Raw genomic sequence first — 19,499 nt, 5'->3', positions numbered from 1 at the left:
ATGGTTCTAACGGTGGAGAATTAATCTATTCATGGTGGATGCATCATTTTCTCTCAGCTTTCTACCATGTAAGGTGTGGTCTCTATTGGCTCAATATTAATGAAGCTCATCTACAACATCAAGTTAGATTAAAAAAAACGCACATCTATGATTGCTGCTCCGTTATTGTTCTTACCATTTATCTATGTGGGACATATATCTGACATTGACAGATACATATCTCACACTGACGGACACAGACTCTAGTTTTTTTCTTTGGTTTGGACACCTATTTTTCTGTGCTTATCTGGTCTTTTATTGGAATTATTAATAATCCATGTTTTGGTACACTTACTATCAGAATATATCTGAAACTATTGTGGTTTCCTCTTATCCCTGATGAGCCCCTGTTATGTTGGGGGCACAACGCGTTGGCTAGGGAGGTTGGCCACTTGTAACTGTCTATTGACATTTTCTTGTGTATACATCCCTTTCCCTTTCTCCCTCACTTAGAGAATAGGAATGACCATTGTATAGTACTTGAAGGTAGGGTCTCACCTGTACCCCCTTTCCCCTCATTTTTGTTAATATATGTGTCTTTTATATAGAGGCTGATTTGTGTACCTTTTTATGATATTAGTAAAAGTTAAGTCTTAATTGTATTTTTAGCTTTATTGGTGTTTTTTCAAGTTGGTTCAATTTAATTTATTTCACCAAGGGCGCTTGGTTATATTGGGTCCTGGTACCTTTATCAATTTCCAGAAGTTGGTCTATGTTTTTACTTTTGGAAGACATCAGAGGGCTTCGAAGTTCCGCAGCAATTTTCCAATTTTTCACAAATTTTCAAAATCGGAATTTTTCATGGACCAGTTCAGGTTTGAAGTGGATTTGAAGGGCCTTCATATTAGAAATACCCCACAAATGACCCCATTATAAAAACTGCACCCCTCAAAGTATTCAAAATGACATTCAGTAAGTGTGTTAACCCTTTAGGTGTTTCACAGGAATAGCAGCAAAGTGAAGGAGAAAATTCTAAATCTTAATTTTTTACACTCGCATGTTCTTGTAGACCCAGTTTTGGAATTTTTACAAGAGGTAAAAGGAAAAAAATCCTCTCAAAATTTGTAACCCAATTTCTCTCGAGTAAGAGAATACCTCATATGTGTATGTCAAGTGTTCGGCGGGCGCCGCAGTAGAGGGCTCAGAAGGGAAGGAGCGACAGTGGGATTTTGGAGAGTGAGTTTTTCTGAAATGGTTTTTGGGGGGCATGTCACATTTAGGAAGCCCCTATGGTGCCAGAACAGCAAAAAAAAAAAAAAACACATTGCATACTATTTTGGAAACTGCACCCCTCAAGGAATGTAACGAGGGGTACAGGAAGCCTTAACACCTCACAGGTATTTCACGACTTTTTGTTAAAGTCGGATGTGTAAATGAGAAACACTTTTTTTTTTTCACTTAAATGCAGTTTTTTCCCCAAATTTTACATTTTTTACAAGGGGTAAAAGGAGAAAATTACCCCCAAAATTTGTAACCCCATTTCTTCTGAGTATGGAAATACCCCATGTGTGGACGTCAAGTGCTCTGTGGGCGCACTACAATGCTCAGAAGAGAAGGAGCGCCATTAAGCTTTTGAAAAGGGAATTTGTTTGGAATGAAAGTCAGGGGCCATGTGCGTTTACAAAGCCCCCCGTTGTGCCAGAACAGTGGACCCCCCCACATGTGACCCCATTTTGGAAACTACACCCCTCACAGAATTTAATAAGGGGTGCAGTTTACAGCCCACTGGCGTTTGACGGATCTTTGGAACAGTGGGCTGTGCAAATGAAAAATGTCAATTTTCATTTTCACGGACCACTGTTCCAAAAATCTGTTAGACCCCTGTGGGGCATAAATGCTCACTGTACCCCTTATTACATTCCATGAGGGGTGTAGTTTTCAAAATGGGGTCACATGTGGGTATTTATTTTTTTGCATTTATGTCAGAACCGCTGTAAAATCAGCCACCCCTGTGCAAATCACCAATTTAGGCCTCAAATGTACATAATGCGCTCTCACTCCTGAGCCTCGTTGTGCCCCCGCCAAGCATTTTACGCCGACATATGGGGTATTTCCGTACTCAGGAGAAATTGCGTTACAAATTTTTTATTTTTTTTCCTTTTACCTCTTGTGAAAATAAAAAGTAAAGGACAACACCAGCATGTTAGTGTAAAATTTTTTTTTACACTAACAGGCTGGTGTAGACCCCAACTTTTCTTTTTCATAAGGGGTAAAAGGAGAAAAAGCCCCCCAAAATTTGTAGTGCAATATCTCCCGAGTACGGAAATACCCCATATTCCTTGAAATACGACAGGGCTCCGAAGTGAGAGAGCGCCATGCGCATTTGAGGACTAAATTAGGGATTGCATAGGGGTGGACATAGGGCTATTCTACACCAGTGATTCCCAAACAGGGTTCCTCCAGCTGTTGCTAAACTCCCAGCATGCCTGGACAGTCAGTGGCTGTCCGGAAATGCTGGGATTTGTTGTTTTGCAACAGCTGGAAGCTCCATTTTGGAAACACTGCCGTACAATACGTTTTTCATTTTTATTGGGGAGGGGGACAGTGTAAGGGGGTGTATATGTTGTGTTTTACCCTTTATTCTGTGTTAGTGTAGTGTAGTGTTTTTAGGGTACATTCACACTGGCGGCGGTTTACAGTCAGCTTACTGCTAGGAGTATGCGCTGTGGCAAAAAATTTGCCGCAGCTCATACTTCAAACAGGAAACTTACTGTAAACTCGCCCGTGTGAATGTACCCTGTACATTCACATGGGGGGGGGGGGCAAATCTCCAGCTGTTTCAAAACTACAACTCCCAGCATGCACTGACAGACAGTGCATGCTGGGAGTTGTACTTTTGCAACAGCTGGAGGCACACTGGTTGGAAAACCTTCATTTAGGTTCTGTTACCTAACTCAGTATTTACCAGCCAGTGTGCCTCCGGCTGTTGCAAAACTACAACTCCCAGCATGTTCTGATCGCCGAAGGGCACTCTGGAAGATGTAGTTATGCAACAGCTGGAGGTACACAACTACAACTCCCAGCATGCCGAGGCAGCTGTTTGCTGTTAGGGCATGCAGGGATTTGCAGTTTTGCAACATCTGGAGGGCTGCAATTTAGAGATCTCGAAAACGGTGGACCTCCAGCTGTTGCAAAACTACAAATCCCAGCATGCCCTGACAGCAAACTGTTACAGTTTAGAGATCACTGTATAGTGGTCTCAAACTGTACCCTCCAGATGTTGCTAGGCAACTTACCGGCTTCCGTCGGATCCAGGGAGCCTGCCGCACGACATCGCCAGACTCCGATCTCCTCCACCGATGGTCGCCTGCAGCCTTGCCCGTGGGGTAAGTGGACGTCAGCACCGGTCCTCTGTCGGTTCCCCATTCTGCTCCGCCTATTGTGGGTGGGCAGAACGTGGAAACCGAAAGTAAAGCCCCCCGCCCCCGATCTGCTATTGGTGGTTGCGTCTAGACCACCAATAGGAGGGGTGGCACCCTTGCCACCTCACTCCTATGCCTTCAGGGGGATCGTGGGTGTCTTGGGCAACCGCGATTCCCGTTATATTCCGTGTCACCGGGTCACCATAGACCCGTATGACCCGGAATAGCTGCAAATCGCAAGTGTGAATTCACTTGCGATTTGCGGCGGTTGCCGACATGGGGGGGTCTGATGACCCCCCTGGGCATTTGCGTGAGGTGCCTGCTGATAGATATCAGCAGTCACCCCCGTCCGGTCCCCGCCCGGCGCGCAGCAGGGACCGAAATTCCCACGGGCGTACAGGTACGCCCTTGGTCCTTAAGTACCAGGGAGCAAAGGTGTACCTGTATGCCCTTGGTCCTTAAGGGGTTAATTTGCTCAGGTCCTCCTGCTCTATACATTGCTGTCCACAGATAAGACTGCATCTCCAATGTGACAGGTTCCCTTAAGTTGTTTAGTGGGATAAGAAAAAAAAGGTGCGGAGAGACTGGTGGGTTAAAAAAAAATTATAAATAGTAGTATTTATGTTACCAGTCCCTTACAGCTGTTGATCCAATGGTACGCCTTGTTACTCTGTGGAGGAAAGTTGCTGATCCAGGAAAGCGATCTTGATGCTCGGCATTGTATACAAGATTAATGTGAGATAGAGCTAGAAGAGGAGGTATAGTTTAATGACTCATCCATGTCTGACCTGAACGGTTAAACTTTCTTGAGCTTTGGTTTGGTTGCTGGCTACGCCCTAGCTATCTGGGCTGGTCAGCTGACCATGCTGAGATCACACCTGTGTAGCTGGTTATTTAAACCTGCTGTGTGTTTCTAGTCCTTGCCTGTGAAAGACTCTGTTTAGTAACAAGCAATCTTATAGTGTTTCTGACTTCAGGTTTTTGATCTTTGGCTTGGCTTTTTGACTACTATCCTGCTTAGTGTTCTGGTACGCTGCTGTTATTGACCCAGGCTAGTTTGACCTCGCTTTACTTTGTGTTTGTTTAGATTTATTTCTGTTAGTTTTGTGTACCTCTAGCTGTTCCCCGACTCCAACTGTTTTGTATTTTATTGTTTGGGACTGCATGTACATAGTTAGGGACTGTCCTCGTGGTAGTGGACTCGTTGTTTAGGACTGGTACACAAGTAGGCAGGGACAGAGAGTGTGGGCAAGATTAGGGCTTCAATCTATCCCTACCCAACGTGACATATAGAACCTGGCAGACCCTACTATATAGGTAGCCATCTGACCGTGCATAGAGAACTCCATAAGTATGTTGTATGAAGAGGCTGAAGACAAAGGGGAAGAAGCTACATAACTCACTATTGCTTTTAATTGGAAGTCTATGTTAGGATTCTGTCATGGGTTAGAATAGCTTAATATATAATTTATGAGAAACTCAGCGCACTTTTAAATGAAAGAATATATAGGTTTTGCCAGATCTGGACCCTTTGAATGGACTACACCAACTCGCCCCATTTGCATCCCCCCATAAATCTTGCAGACAAAAACTCAGTTTCAATTTCCAGCCTCCATTTCTTTCCCCTTTTCCTGAGTCTCTTTGTCAAAATACCCCATCACCATTTTGATCTCCTGAGCCAGATTCCTATTTTTTTCTATTCTTGATTTCCATTTGTGCTATTAGTGATACAATGTTCTCATGCACTAGAAAGTATTACATGCTTTATTTTCTATGTATAGCTTAATAGCCTGTATGTTTTCTAGGAACCACCAATACCATGGCTTATTCCCTTCATGGCATTAGACACTCGGTAACTGCTGCATTACACATCATTATGGGTAAGAATTAATCTCTGGCAAAGAACTGTCTAAGTATGAATGGATTATCTGAGCTTATATTTATTATTGATATTGGCCATCAGTCTTCATGTATGTACCAAGGCTGCATGTAATCAAACTGCTGTTCAGTCCATATATTTCCCAATCTCCTCTCCCTGTACATTGCAGGCAACTCAGTCTGATAGATGTGGCTCTGTATTATTATTAGTGGCCATGTGTAGAGGAAACATAGATATTGTAAGAAGCTGTGCTCCTTATACAAAAAGGCAAGGGGAGACAACATACAGGCTTAGCTGCACTAATGGTTGATACTAAAGAGGTACAGTGAAACCTCTTTGAGAAGATTTCCCAAAATTACATCAAAGTGGTCTTCTACAGTATGGTAGACTGAAAATCCATCACACAAAGGTGATCTTCACAAAGAGTTTGTCTTTTGGATCAAGTTTCACTGTATATAAACCCAGATAGCTTTTTAAATGTTTTAATATGGACCCTTGAATTTGTAGAATCAGTTTGAGAGGAATATACTCTAATGTTTGTTTGTTTCCTTTCATGTTGAAATCATAAAACACTCTTGATCCTTCTTTCCTGTGACATCTATGGATGGTCATGACACCCCTACGCCCATAGATGATTGGCTGTTCCCACTGATATTGATATATTTGACTGACCTTTACAAATTGTTTACAGACCCCTTGAAGACCATGCCAGCAATTTACATATAGCTGTGAATTGTGGAGAAAAATGCCAAACATACAACATGAGGCTTTTTGAAAAAAAAAGAAAAAACTAAACCATTGTGTGTATAAATATTCATGTTAACCAACAACAAATTAGTAATGGAAACCCTACTAAATGATAGGATTGTGGAACATCTAAAATCCCATGATTTGCAAAATGGAAAACAACATGGGCTTACTTCAGGGAGATCATGTCAAGCAAATCTTATTGATATTTTTGACTGGGTGACTAAAATAATAGATGACGGAGGGGCAGTAGACATTGCATATCTAGATTTTAGTAAGGCTTTTGACACTGACCCACATAGTAGACTTATCAATAAACTGCAGCCATTGAGCTTGGACTCTTATATTGTTGAGTGGATTAGACAGTGGCTGAATGACAGACAACAGAGGGTTGTAGTCAATGGAGTATATTCAGAGCAATGTCTTGTTACCAGTGGGGTACCTCATGGATCTGTACTGGGACCAATTTTGTTTCATATCTTCATTAGTGATATTGCAAAAGGTCTCGATGGTAAGGTGTGTCTTTTTGCTGATGACACAAAGATATGTAACAGTGTTGATGTTCCTGGAGGTATCCGCAAAATGGAAAACGATTCAGGAAAACTAGAAGAATTGTCAGAACTCTGACAACTGAAATTTAATGTGGATAAGTGCAAGATAATGCACCTGGGGTGTAAATAGAATATTTCACACAGTCCTGACCTCAGTACCTGAGGAAAGGGATTTAGAAAATTATGTCAGAAGACTTAAAGGTAGGAAGGCAATGTAATAGAGCAGCAGGAAATGCTAGCAGAATGCTTCGATGTATAGGGAGAGGTATAAGCAGTAGAAAGAGAGAAGTGCTCATGCCGCTGTACAGAACAATGGTGAGACCTCACTTGGAGTATTGTGCGCCTATACTGGAGACCGTATCTCCAGAAGGATATATATATATATATTCTCTAGAGCAGGGGTCTCAAACTCAAATTATCTTGGGGCCACTGGAGGTAGCAGCTGGGTGAGGCTGGGCCGCTTGCGTCCCTTACATATAATACCCCCATTATGGGCCCCTAATCATCCTCCAGCAACACCCCCACCATCAGTAGCACCCCCATCCTCCACCAGCAACCCCCCCCCATTCCCCCTACCCCGTGTGGTAATTGCATGAGCTGACAGATGATGGGGGTGCTACTTCTATGGGTTCCCCACATTAGGTAGGCAGCAGGATCCCCACATTAGGTAGTAGCAGGTTCCCCACATTAGGTATTAGCAGGTTCCCCACATTAGGTAGTAGCAGGTTCCCTACATTAGGTAGCAACAGGTTCCCCACATTAGGTAGTAGCAGGTTCCCCACATTAGGTAGTAGCAGGTTCCCCACATTAGGTAGTAGCAGGTTCCCCACATTGGGTAAAATCAGGTTCCCCACATTAGGTAGTAGCAGGTTCCCCACTTTAGGTAGTAGCAGGTTCCCCACATTATGTAGTAGCAGGTTCCCCACATTAGGTAGAAGCAGGTTCCCCACATTAGGTAGAAGCAGGTTCCCCACATTAGGTAGAAGCAGGTTCCCCACATTAGGTAGAAGCAGGTTCCCCACATTAGGTAGAAGCAGGTTCCCCACATTAGGTAGTAGCAGGTTCCCCGCATTAGGTAGAAGCAGGTTCCCCACATTAGGTAGAAGCAGGTTCCCCACATTAGGTAGTAGCAGGTTCTCCACATTAGATAGCAGGTTCCCCACATTAGGTAGAAACAGGTTCCCGACATTAGGTAGTAGCAGGTTCCCCACATTAGGTAGTAGCAGGTTCCCCAGATTAGGTAGTAGCAGGTTCCCGACATTAGATAGTAGCAGGTTCCCCACATTAGGTAGTAGCAGGTTCCCCACATTAGGTAGTAGCAGGTTCCCCCCCCCCCAGCTCACACACACACACACACATAAACAAACACACACACACAGACAGACACCCATACACAGACAGACAGACACCCACACATGCACACACACAGACAGACACCCACACATGCACACAGACAGACACCCACACATGCACACACACATGCTCACACAGACACACACACAGACAGACACCCACACATGCACACACACTTAGAAACACTTACCTGTCCTGCGCTGCGCTTCTCCTCTCCGGCGGCGGCCTGACGAGTGACATCACTGACATCCTCTGCTGAGGGACGTCACATGCGCGACGTCCCTCATCAGACTTGGGCCGGCCGGCCAACTGGAGACCGAGAGGAGGAGGGCGAGGTAAGTGAAGCCTTCTGGCATTTAGCGCTGCTTGCCCAAAGCAGGGCTAAATGCCTGAAGAAGTTACCTGCCCGGCACCTGGAACTGCATGTCCCGGGCATCGGGCAATACAAATTAAAAATACTTGGTGTGGGTCACAAGCTCTCGTTCCGCGGGCCGCAAATGGCCCGTGGGCTGGGAGTTTGAGACCCCTGCTCTAGAGAGCGTTCAGAGAAGAGCAATTAAACTAGTACATGGATTGCAGGATAAAACTTACCAGGAAAGGTTAAATGACCTTAACATGTATAGCTTGGAAGAAAGAAGAGACAGAGGGGATATGATAGAGACTTTTAAATACATAAAAGGGAATCAACACGGTAAAGGAGGAGAGCATATTTAAAAGAAGAAAAACTACCACAAGAGGACATTGTTTTAAATTAGAGGGGCAAAGGTTTAAAAGTAATATCAGGAAGTATTACTTTACTGAGAGAGTAGTGGATGCATGGAATAGCCTTCCTGCAGAAGTGGTCGCTGCATATACCGTGAAGGAGTTTAAACATGCATGGGATAAGCATAAGGCTATCCTTCATATAAGATAGGGCCAGGGACTATTCATAGGATTCAGTTTATTTGGCAGACTAGATGGGCCAAATGGTTCTTATCTGCCAACACATTCTATGTTTCTGGTCGCATTGTTTTTGAGACAAACAGCTAAAAAATTTTAGAAAAATACATCTAAATATGTGATCTTGTCCTAGAATTGACTGGGAGCCAACTTTTTGCCTCTTTCCTGTGTTAAGAATTTTAAAGCTTACAATGTACAATGTACGCATATCTGTGTCAACTGCTTTAGGTAACATGTTTATACTGTACTTTTTTACTTTTTAATTCAAAGTTAAAACATGTATTTATTTGTTGGTTTCTTTGTTTGTTTAAATTAGAAGCTAACATGTTTATGTTCAAATTTCAGGGAACATCCAACCAGTTGATGCCTGTACTTTTAGCACTGAGGACAAGCTTCTGCGCTTTGGCTTTTCATCAATGTTTGGATTTGGGGGGCAGACTCTCGCCCTTGCAGAAAAGCATCGCTGGATGCCCTCTAGTCAGAGAAGAGACTTTGCAGTTATTAAAACACTTGCAGTTCTAAAGTTGGTTTTTTTATTTATTCCCTGCATAGTTATAGTTATATTCACATTGAAAAATACAGAACAGGCTGTAATCAAATCATGTTTGGAGCTTACGATTGGAGAAACTCCAAATGTATCCATAAGACTCCATTCACCCAACAAAATTTGCATCATGGAACATTCAAATGATGTATACAATTAAAATATATGACCAGACCAAAGGTCAACTGTCACTCTCCTCATAAATCAACTTAAAAGAAAGTTCAGGAGAGGATAGATAAGGGCTGAAGACTGAGCCCCCTTTAGTTTATTTTTAACAGATTTCACTGTAAACAGAACACTGCATCCTGCGTTATATATAAAAGAAAAGAGGCTGTAGAAGAGAAACTAAGTAACATTTTAAATAAAGACCTATTGGGAATATTTTATACCATAATTAGTGAAAAGCAAGCATATAAAAAAATGTATTCAGAGGTGTCCATAGACTTTAAGGCTATGTTCACACTTCAGAATAAACGCACGGAAAATCTTCCGTCGGTCATTCTGGAGACTGCTGTGGTGCATGCCGGCGCCAAGACCGAATTGAATGTGCCCTCTCAGGCGACTATGCATTCTGTGCGGAATCCGCAGATAGAATGAACAGGTTCGGTCATCTGGCAAGGAAATTCCGCTGTGTGCACAGAGCAGCAGAATCCTGTTTAATTCAATGGGGATCTGCTACTCCGAAATCTTCGTACAGATTCCAATGAGGAATTCTGCATGGAAATTCCTAGGTGTGAACATAGCCTAGGACTAGAGATGAGTGAATTTCAGAAAAATTTGATTAGCCGAATTTTGCAAAAAAATTTGGTTCAGTCCGAATTTATTCGCAGCAAATCACTATTAAAAACGGCTATTTCTGGCCTACAGAGAGGCTCAATAGGGGTGTAGAACACTTTGCCTTGTCTTAACATGCATAGGGAGTGTGCTGTGTTAGTGAAATAATACTGTTATTCAGTGTGACATGCAGATTACAGGCATCGCTGTTAAAATCACTGCCGCAGAGCGTTTGGATGTGGCAGATTTTTTATGTAATTTAATTTGAATTTATTTACATTTTTTGATTACCCAGTCTGGTGAGCATCGAGCTGTCCCAGCCCCTGCCTCTCAGCACCCCCCTGACTGTGAAAGTGAGAATGTTTCATTTAATCAGTTATGGTTCATTGTTATCACTCCAAGCTGTTTCATTGGAGTCTTTTGATAATTCCACAGGTAATATGACGTTGATGACCATAAGGCCTTAGTCTTGAAAAGATTACATAAATTTTTTAAATGTAAGATTTATATTAGATTCCCAAGTTTAATGACCCGGCGTTTACTTTGAACTAATACTTTATGACCACAAAACCCAATCTAACAAGGAGTCACATGGTGGCACAATGACAGAGCCTAGAGGTGGCAGCAGCATGAGGAGACCATCATCTGGCAGAATGACACAACCTGGAATTGGTGGCAGCAAGAGGAGACCATATAACGGCTGAATGACACAGCCTGGAGTTGGCATCAGCATGAGGAGACAATAAGGCTTTACAATCCCCAAGATTAAAAGATGAGTTTTCAAATTTAAATTGAAGATCTATGGTAGCTAGTGCTACCATAAAGATTTTTAGGTAATGTCCCAGGCCTAGCAGCATGAGCAAACCATATAGTGGCTGAATGACACAGCCTAGAGCTGGCGGCAGCATGTCAGGGAGCGGAGTGTAAGGTGCCGCTGGTTTTCACCAGAGCCCACCACAAAGCGGGATGGACTTGCTGCGGCAGGTGGCACTCAAGTCGCTACCCCTGACAAGACTCGTCCACACAGGCTGTTGTGGAGATACATGGCACAGGAGGATGCAGGCAACTCTTCGTTAGCATAGCAGAAGATCAGGGCAGGCGGAACAGATGCGAGGTCATGAACGTGGCAGAAGGTCAATAGGCAGGCAGCACAGAAGCAAGGTCAGGTCACGGAACAGAGGGTCAGAACACGGCAGGGCAAAAATAGAATAACGCTTCCACAGTGGCACAAGGCAAACAAAGATTCGCCAAGTAGTGGTGGTAGGTGCAGAAAACGTATAACTGAGGTGCAGGTGTAACTAATTATTAAGGGCGTACTGGCCCTTTAAATCTTGGAGCAACGGCGCGCACACCCTAGGAGGTGGGGGCACACGCGCTGACACTGCAAGAACACAGGACGGAAAAGGGAGGTGAGTGATGGGCGGGGATTTGCATGCAGGAGCGCAGGACATAGCAGTACACCCCCCCCCCCTTTGGCCTCCCCCTCTTTTTGGGACTTCCGGCTCCCAAGATCTTTCCTCTGGATCAAATCCTCTACAGTCTCCCTCTCACGGGTTTTGGAGGCTAAAATTTCCTTGACCTCGAACACATCTGAAGAACAAGAGATAGGCATGGAAACAACACTCTTTTGTGAGAACCGGTTTATCACAAGTGGCTTGAGGAGAGACCCATGGAAAGAATTAGGAATACATAGGGAAGAAGGCAGACAAAGTTTTTAACAGACTGGATTAATTCTTTGTAACACCTCAAATGGACCCAGCAAAGGAGGACCCAACATGAAACGGATCTTGAAACGGATGTATTTGGAGGACAACCAAACCTTGTCACCGGGAGAGAAGGACGGAGGAGGTCTCCATTTCTTATCCGCATTTGCCTTTATACGTGAGGAGGCTTGAGGCAGAGAATGCAGACTGTTGCCAAATGGAGGAGAAGTCTCGAAGAAGTTCATCAACAGCTGGCACACCAGAAGGGGCTGGGATAGGAAAAGGAGAACAAAGATGATGACCATAAACAACAAAGAACGGAGAAGTCCTCGTAGACTCAGAATCCTTATGATTGTAGGAGAATTCAGCCCAAGGTAGAAGGCTAACCCAATCGTCCTGTTGAGCTTAGACAAAATGACGGAGGTAGCTTTCCAGGATTTGATTCACCCTCTCCACCTGGCCATTGGACTGAGAATGGCAGGCAGAGGAAAAGTCCAAATTAATGTTCAGACGGGAACAGAGAGTACGCCAGAACTTGGAAACGAATTGCACTCCACGATCCGAGACAATATGATTTGGAAGGCCATAAAGACGGAAAATATGTTGAAGAAAATGTTTTGCCAGCTGTGGAACTGATGCGAGACCTGGAAGTGGAATGAAATGAGCCATCTTGGAAAATCGATCAACCACCACCCATATAACCGTGTTATTACAGGAAGGTAGCAGATTGGTAATAAAGTCCATAGCTATGTGAGACCAGGGAGTTTCTGGAATGGGCAAAGGCTGTAAGAGTCCCGCAGGTTTCTGCCGAAGAGTTTTGTCACGGGCACAGATAATACAGGAACGGACAAAATCGGTGACATCACGTTCAAGGTGTGGCCACCAGTAATGCTGGGAAATTAGTTGAATAGTCTTTCGTATTCCACGGTGACCAGCCAGCAAAGAAGAATGTCCCCAATTCAAGACTTTACGTCTTAGATTAACAGGCACAAAGGATTTCCCAGCGGGAACTTGCTTAATATTGGCAGAAACCTGCGGGACTCTGCTAGGAAGGCCGGCAGATTAGAGGAGAGCGGGCCATTACGATCCCAGAGAGGAGTAGCCGAGTCCAAAGCTTTTCCGGACTATAAACTGACCACAAATGCCACTTTAGCTTGTTCCGTTGGGAACTGATCCTCCATGAGTTCCAAATGCATAGAGCACTGAGCCACAAAGCTTCTACACAACTTACGACCTCCTTCATAATTCATGGGCAAGGATAATCGAAGTTTGGATCTGGAAAGAACAGCAGGTGTAGAAGGCGAAACAGGAGCAGGTTGCAGCTGCTGGTGCTGTTGTTGCTCACACCTGTTGAGCTAACTGCTGAGACTGTTGAGCCACGATGGTAGAAAGATCCAAAACATCAGGCAGAGGCACCCCAGCAGGATCCATGGCCGGATCTTACTGTAACACTCACGGAATAGTGCATCTGCAGTGCCTGTGTGGATGATGACTTGGGCCGTGTCAGAGAGCGGAGTCTAGGTCGCCGCTGGTTTTCACCAGAGCCCGCCGCAAAGCGGGATGGACTTGCTGACATGACTCGTCCACACAGGCTGCGGAGGAGATACTTGGCACAGGAGGATGCAGGAAACTCGTCCTCAGGATAGCAGAAGATCGGGGCAGACGGCACAGATGCGTGGTCAGGAACTTGGCAGTAGGTCAATAGGCAGGCAGCACAGAAGCAAGGTCAGGTCACGGAACAGAGGGTCAGAACACAGCAGGGCAAACACAGAATAACGCTTCCACAGTGGCACAAGGCAAACAAAGATCCGGCAAGGAGTGATGGGAGGTGCAGGTGTAACTAATAATTAAGGGTGTACTAGCCCTTTGAATCTTTGAGCACTGTGGCATGCGCGCCGACACTGCGAGAACTCAGGGGGGACAACGGACAGGGGAGGTGAGTGACGGGTGGGGATTCGCATGCAGGCGCATCCCACAATGCGAATCCCGGTTACGCCGGCAGAGGTAGGCAGAGTAGGAAAATGCTCACGGCCAGCGTGTCTTGCCAGAGCGCAGGGCATAACAAGGGCTTCACAATCCCTAAGATTAAAAAGATGAATTTTCAAATTTAAATTGAAGATTTATGGTAGCTAGTGGTACCCAAAATTTTTTTGGGTAGTGTGCCAGGCCCAGCAGCATGACTAAACCATATAGTGGCTGAATGACACAGACTGTAATTTGCGGCAGCATGAGGAGACCATATAGTGTCTGAAAGGCACAGCCTGGAGTTGGCGGCAGCAAGAGTAGTATGTATATTGGCTGAATGGCACAGCCTGGAGTTGGTGGTAGCATGAGTAGAACATATAGTGGCTGAATGACACAGCTTGGAGGTGGCGGCAACATGAGGAGACCATATAGAAGCTGAATGGCACAGCCTGGAGTTGACGGCAGCATGAGGAGAACATATAGTGGCTGAATGACACAGGGTGGAGGTGGCGGCAGCATGAGGAGACAATATAGTGGCTGAATGGCACAGCCTGGAGTTGGCGGCAGCATGATGAGAACATATAGTGACTGAATGACACAGCCTGGAGTTTGTGGCAGCAAGAGGAGACCATATAGTGGCTGAATGACACAGCCTGGAGTTTACGGCAGCAAGAGGAGACCATATAGTGGCTGAATGCCACAGCCTGAAGGTGATGGGAGCATGAGGAGAACATATAGTGGCTGAATGACACAGCGTGGAGGTGGCGTCAGCATGAATAGACCATATATTGGCTGAATGCCACAGCCTGAAGGTGGTGGGAGCATGAGGAGAACATATAGAGCCTGAATTGCACAGCCTTGAGTTTGTGGCAACATAAGGAGAGCATGTAGTGGCTGAATGGCACAGCCTCCTGGAGTTGGTGGCAGCATGAGTAGAACATATAGTGGCTGAATGATACAGCGTGGAGGTGGCGGCAGCATGAGGAGACCATATAGTGGCTGAATGACACAGCCTGGAAGTGGCAGCAGCATGAGGAGAACATATAGTGGCTGAATGACACAGCCTGAAGTTTGTGGCAGCAAGAGGAGACCATATAGTGGCTAAATGCCACAGCCTGAAGGTGGTGGGAGCATGAGGAGAACATATAGAGCCTGAATGGCACAGCCTGGAGTTGGCGGCAGCATGAGGAAAACATATAGTGGCTGAATGACACAGCGTGGAGGTGGCGGCAGCATGAGTAGACCATATATTGGCTGAATGGCACAGCCTGGAGGTGGCGGCAGCATGAGGAGAACATATGGTGGCAGAATGAGACTGCCTGGAGGTGGCAGCACCACTATCAGGAGTCCTGAAAGTAACCCGGTGACAGAGTGGTGCGGTGGGTGGCAATACCAGTACCCAGTGACGAAGGTGGGTGAAAAAATGTCTGATGTGGAGGAATGTTTGCAACAGGGGAGCAATGCCTTAAATCTGTTTGGCACTATCCATATTTGTGAACTGTTGGTGTGACACCAATCTACTCTGATGCATCAGGCATTGGTGGGTGGAAATTCTGGCTGATCCATGCCTGATTCATGTTCACAAAGGTCAGTCTCTCCACATTTTTCGTGGACAGACAAGTTCTCCTTGGGGTTACTATGGCCCCCGCTGCACTAAACACCCGCTCTGATGGCACACTACTGCCAGGCAAGACAGCTTTTCCAGGGCAAACTCTGCTAGTTGCGGCCACAAATCAAGTTTGGCTGTCCAGAAGTCCAGCGGATCTTCACGGTGTTTTGGCATGGGCATGTCAAGGTATACCACCACCTGCTGGTTCAGGTCCTGCTCCACGTCTGCCTACTGCCTATAAGTTGCTTCACTATGCTGGTTAAGAAAGGTACTCATCAGCAACTGTAGACCCAGGCTGCTGCTGATGGAGCTGGTACTGCTCCTGCCACCCCACCCCTCCCCAGCAGCCATGGCAGTGGAAGGTGAGCGCAGAGAGCCCCCCCAGTCAGACCTGCAAGAGGATGGACGATGGCGCCGATAGGCATTGGCCCTCCCTCTCAGTATGTGTTAAAAAGGCCCCCATTTTGTGCCGGAAGCGAGGGTCCAATAAGGTGGAGAGCCAGAAGTCATCCCGCTGCCGAATGGTGACAATTCGGCGGTCACTACGCAAGCAACCCAGCATGCATCGTGCCATTTGTGCAAGTTAGTCCCTGCCTCCATCTCCACTGCATACTGCCACGGTGTGTCTGGGTCCTCTGCCTCACCTTACTCTCTAGCTCCTCTGGCTTCTCCTGCTCGTCTCCTGTCAGATGACTAGAAAAACTGCCCATTTCACAAAACCTAAACTGTGCTCCACTGTGCCCCTCCTCCTCCTGAGAGCGTGGAGGAGGAAGCGGCATGACCTGTCCAAGTTGCTGTTGTGACTGTACAGGAACCACATTCACCCAGTGGGCCATAAAGGACATGTATTGTCCCTGACCATAGTTACAGATCCAGACATTGGCGCTGCCGTGCACTTTGGTAGACACCAACAGGTTCAAGGACTGGCCCACCTTCTCTTCCACAAAATTGTGCAGGGCTGGTACTGCCTTCTTTGCAAAGAAATCACGGCTTGGGACTCTCCACCTCGGCTCGGCACAAGCCATCAGTTCTCTGAAAGGTGCAGAGTCCACCACTTGAAAAGGGAGGGACTGCAGCACCAGCAACTTGGACAGGAGCACATACAGCTTCTGTGCGTGGGCACATACTGTTGTCTCATGGACATGGCTTTGCCAATGGATTGCTGGCAGAATGATTGAGTAAAGTAGGCGGAGCAGGAGTATCTGGAGCTACAGAAGGAGGGTATGACACATAGCTCCTTTCGGCTGAGGTGGTGGAGCCTTGGCTGGCTGAAAGAGTGTGCGGCGTGCCACTGGATGATGCAGCAGGCTGGACCACTACATCGGAGTCACGGTTCTCCCAGGCCACTTTATGGTGGCGCAGCATATGTCGACGCAGAGCAGTGGTGCCAACATTGGGACCCTGATCACGCTTCACCTTCTGCCGACACATCTTGCATGTGGCTATGTTATCCTCCTCCAGATGCTTGATGAAAAACTGCAACACTGCTGAGTAGCTGATTTTCCCACCAACAGTCGACACTAATTGACTGTTACTGCCGCCGTCTCCGGGAACCCCTTTTCCACTACCTCCCGGAAAGGTAGGCTGCCGCGAAGCAGGTGGTCTCCCCCAAGTAGGTTTGGGTCCAGAATTTCCACTTCGGCCACCATGCTTACTGCCAACCATGCCACCTTGCTGGCTCAGCTTCTGCCTCAGGGCAACCTGCAACCCTCTTCTCTTGATGATGATGAAGCCCCTTCTGCACCCGGCTCCCAATTGCCATCGGCTTCATCATCATCAACAAGTGTCTGCACGTCACTGATGTCCTCCTCAGGTTCCTCAACAGTGTCTGCTTCAGGACCCTGAACGCTGGCAACACCACCTCCCACGTCACTCTCCTCATCACTACTTGCCCACCTAGCAGAGGAAGCGGCGGATGTCTCCTCCACTTCTTGGCTGGGCAGTAGCAGCTAACTGTCCTCTATTAGATCATCCTCACTGAATAGTGGAACTGAATTCAGAAAACAGAAAACAAATGGTCGCACGTCCACAGCATGCACAATGATCTAATTCTTCTCAGCAACATTTATTAAACTAACAGGTCGTTAGTGTACTTTATGATCATGAAGTGCAAGCCCACCAGACATGCCATGGCCACCTGTAAGTGTTGGGTCCCTAACGTCCCTTGCACAAGATACTCCCACAGCATAAGATACTTCTGTAGGGGAGGGAACAGCATAGTACAGAGGCAGTGGGAAAACAGGGACTGCTCCCAGGCCATGCCAACTGAGGGTTGTGTCTGAGGAAGCCACTGACTGTTGGCTGGGGGTATCAGATGACCGTGTTAACCAATCGATGACGGCAGATGGGTTGCTGGTTGAGACACGACCACTAGCTGGGAGATCAGGCCTCTCACTGCAACTCCTGCTGCCACTCGCCCCTAGTTCTCTGCGACCTCTGCCTGCACCTGATGAATTTAGGCCTCTCCTCCTCTGCCACTCCTCTGTGCACGTCCTGGAACTTTTCTGCCTGACATACTTAGTGCGTATATGAGGGGAGTACAATACGCTTTACTATGTTTAAAACAGTATCCGTCTAGAACAGCAGCAGGTGTGTACTTGGCTGGCCTTTTACAGTAACTAGGCCCTTAAGACTTCATCAGGAACAAAATGGTACAACACTTAGAGATGTATGTATGTGATAGGAGGGCAGAAAGATGCACTACAATAAGCTAAAAAAAAGTATGTGTACAACACCAGTTGGTGAGTACTTTTGGCTGTCCTTTCACAGTATCTAGGCCCTTGAGACTGTTTCGGGAACAAAATGGTACAACACTTATATGTACGTATGTGGTATGCACTTATGAGAGCAGAAAAATGTGCTACAGTACACTTAAAAAAGTTTTTGTGTACAACACCAGCCGGTGAGTACTTTTGGCTGTCCTTTCACAGTATCTAGGCCCTTAAGACTTTATCAGGAACAAAATGGTACAACACTTAGATGTACATATGTGGTATGCACTTATGAGGGCAGAAAATGCGCTTCAGTACACTTAAAAAAGTTTTTGTGCACACCAGTGCTGCAGCACACAGTTGCTGTGTACTACAGCCAAAATTGCACTTTCTCTATCTCACTTCCTTCCCTATCAGTGCTTCTAGGCAGGGTTTGTGCTTGAGCTGAATCGCTGCTGTTCTTCTGTGCAACACACAGATCCTCTGATTCTCTCTATAAAAGAACGCTGTAGACAGTGACTGGGAGGTGGATCACTGCAGTAAGAATGCTTTTCTGTGACAAACAAACTGCTCTCTGTCCAACAGAACGCTGACTTGACTAGGAGATAAATTGCTGCTAGAAAAAGCTTTTCTGTGTAACACACAGGGCTGTCTGTCCCTATCTATCTGCAGTGTAAGGATGAAGTGACTGGCCGCAATATGGCTGCCGATTATATAGGGCTGTGACATCGCAGGGGTTACAGGCTGCTGATAGGCTGCATCCTGCATGTGATTCAGGGTCATCCCGCCTAGCCTTGTTCCCGCCTTTCTAGGATTCCTTGCCCTATGTCCTCACATGTGGATCTGCCATTTTAGATGCCCTGGAGCCTGGACTGCACTAAATGGAGTTTAATGATATTTGCATTCGTTAAAAATCAAATTTTTCATGAAATTCGTAACTTATTCGGATTCGTCAGATTCGATTCGCTCATCTCTACCTAGGACAGTAGGAAATTAAAATGTACTTATTTTTTTATGTAAAATTATTATCTACAAAAAGTTATATGCTAAAGTCACATGAAATCAGAAATATATATTGATATGACCAGTCACTGGTTATATAGACCTTGGGGTGGGCATAGAAAAGGTAGAAAAATGAAAGCCTTTTCAGGGTCTCTTTGATACCATCATCTTCTTCGGAGACCACATACATATCTTTGCAGGTTTTCATCCCTTATTAAATTAGGGACAAGACCAACCTAGAAGTGACCCGCTGGATGTAACTGGATGTATGCTTGTCGATTTTGTTGTGTTTTGATTTTGTAATTATTGATTTCATATATA

General features: G+C 45.8%; 1 protein-coding gene across 4 annotated transcripts in view; it reads left to right on the top strand.

Annotated features, from left to right (window-relative positions):
• Positions 1-19,499, top strand: part of CERKL (ceramide kinase like) — a 170,429-nt gene that overhangs the window by 133,881 nt on the left and 17,049 nt on the right. For all 4 annotated transcript variants that reach the window (XM_056536982.1, XM_056536981.1, XM_056536983.1 and 1 more), the window contains exons 6-7: positions 5,207-5,281; positions 9,216-9,393. In XM_056536982.1, the coding sequence (XP_056392957.1) occupies positions 5,207-5,281; positions 9,216-9,393 (253 nt within the window). The remainder of the gene's footprint in view (positions 1-5,206; positions 5,282-9,215; positions 9,394-19,499) is intronic.

The sequence above is a fragment of the Hyla sarda genome, chromosome 8, assembly GCF_029499605.1.
Source record: "Hyla sarda isolate aHylSar1 chromosome 8, aHylSar1.hap1, whole genome shotgun sequence".
In the NCBI taxonomy this organism is placed as follows: Eukaryota; Metazoa; Chordata; class Amphibia; order Anura; family Hylidae; genus Hyla; species Hyla sarda.
The sequence above is the reverse complement of the archived record's forward strand: the minus strand, read 5'-3'. Positions and strand labels throughout refer to the sequence as shown.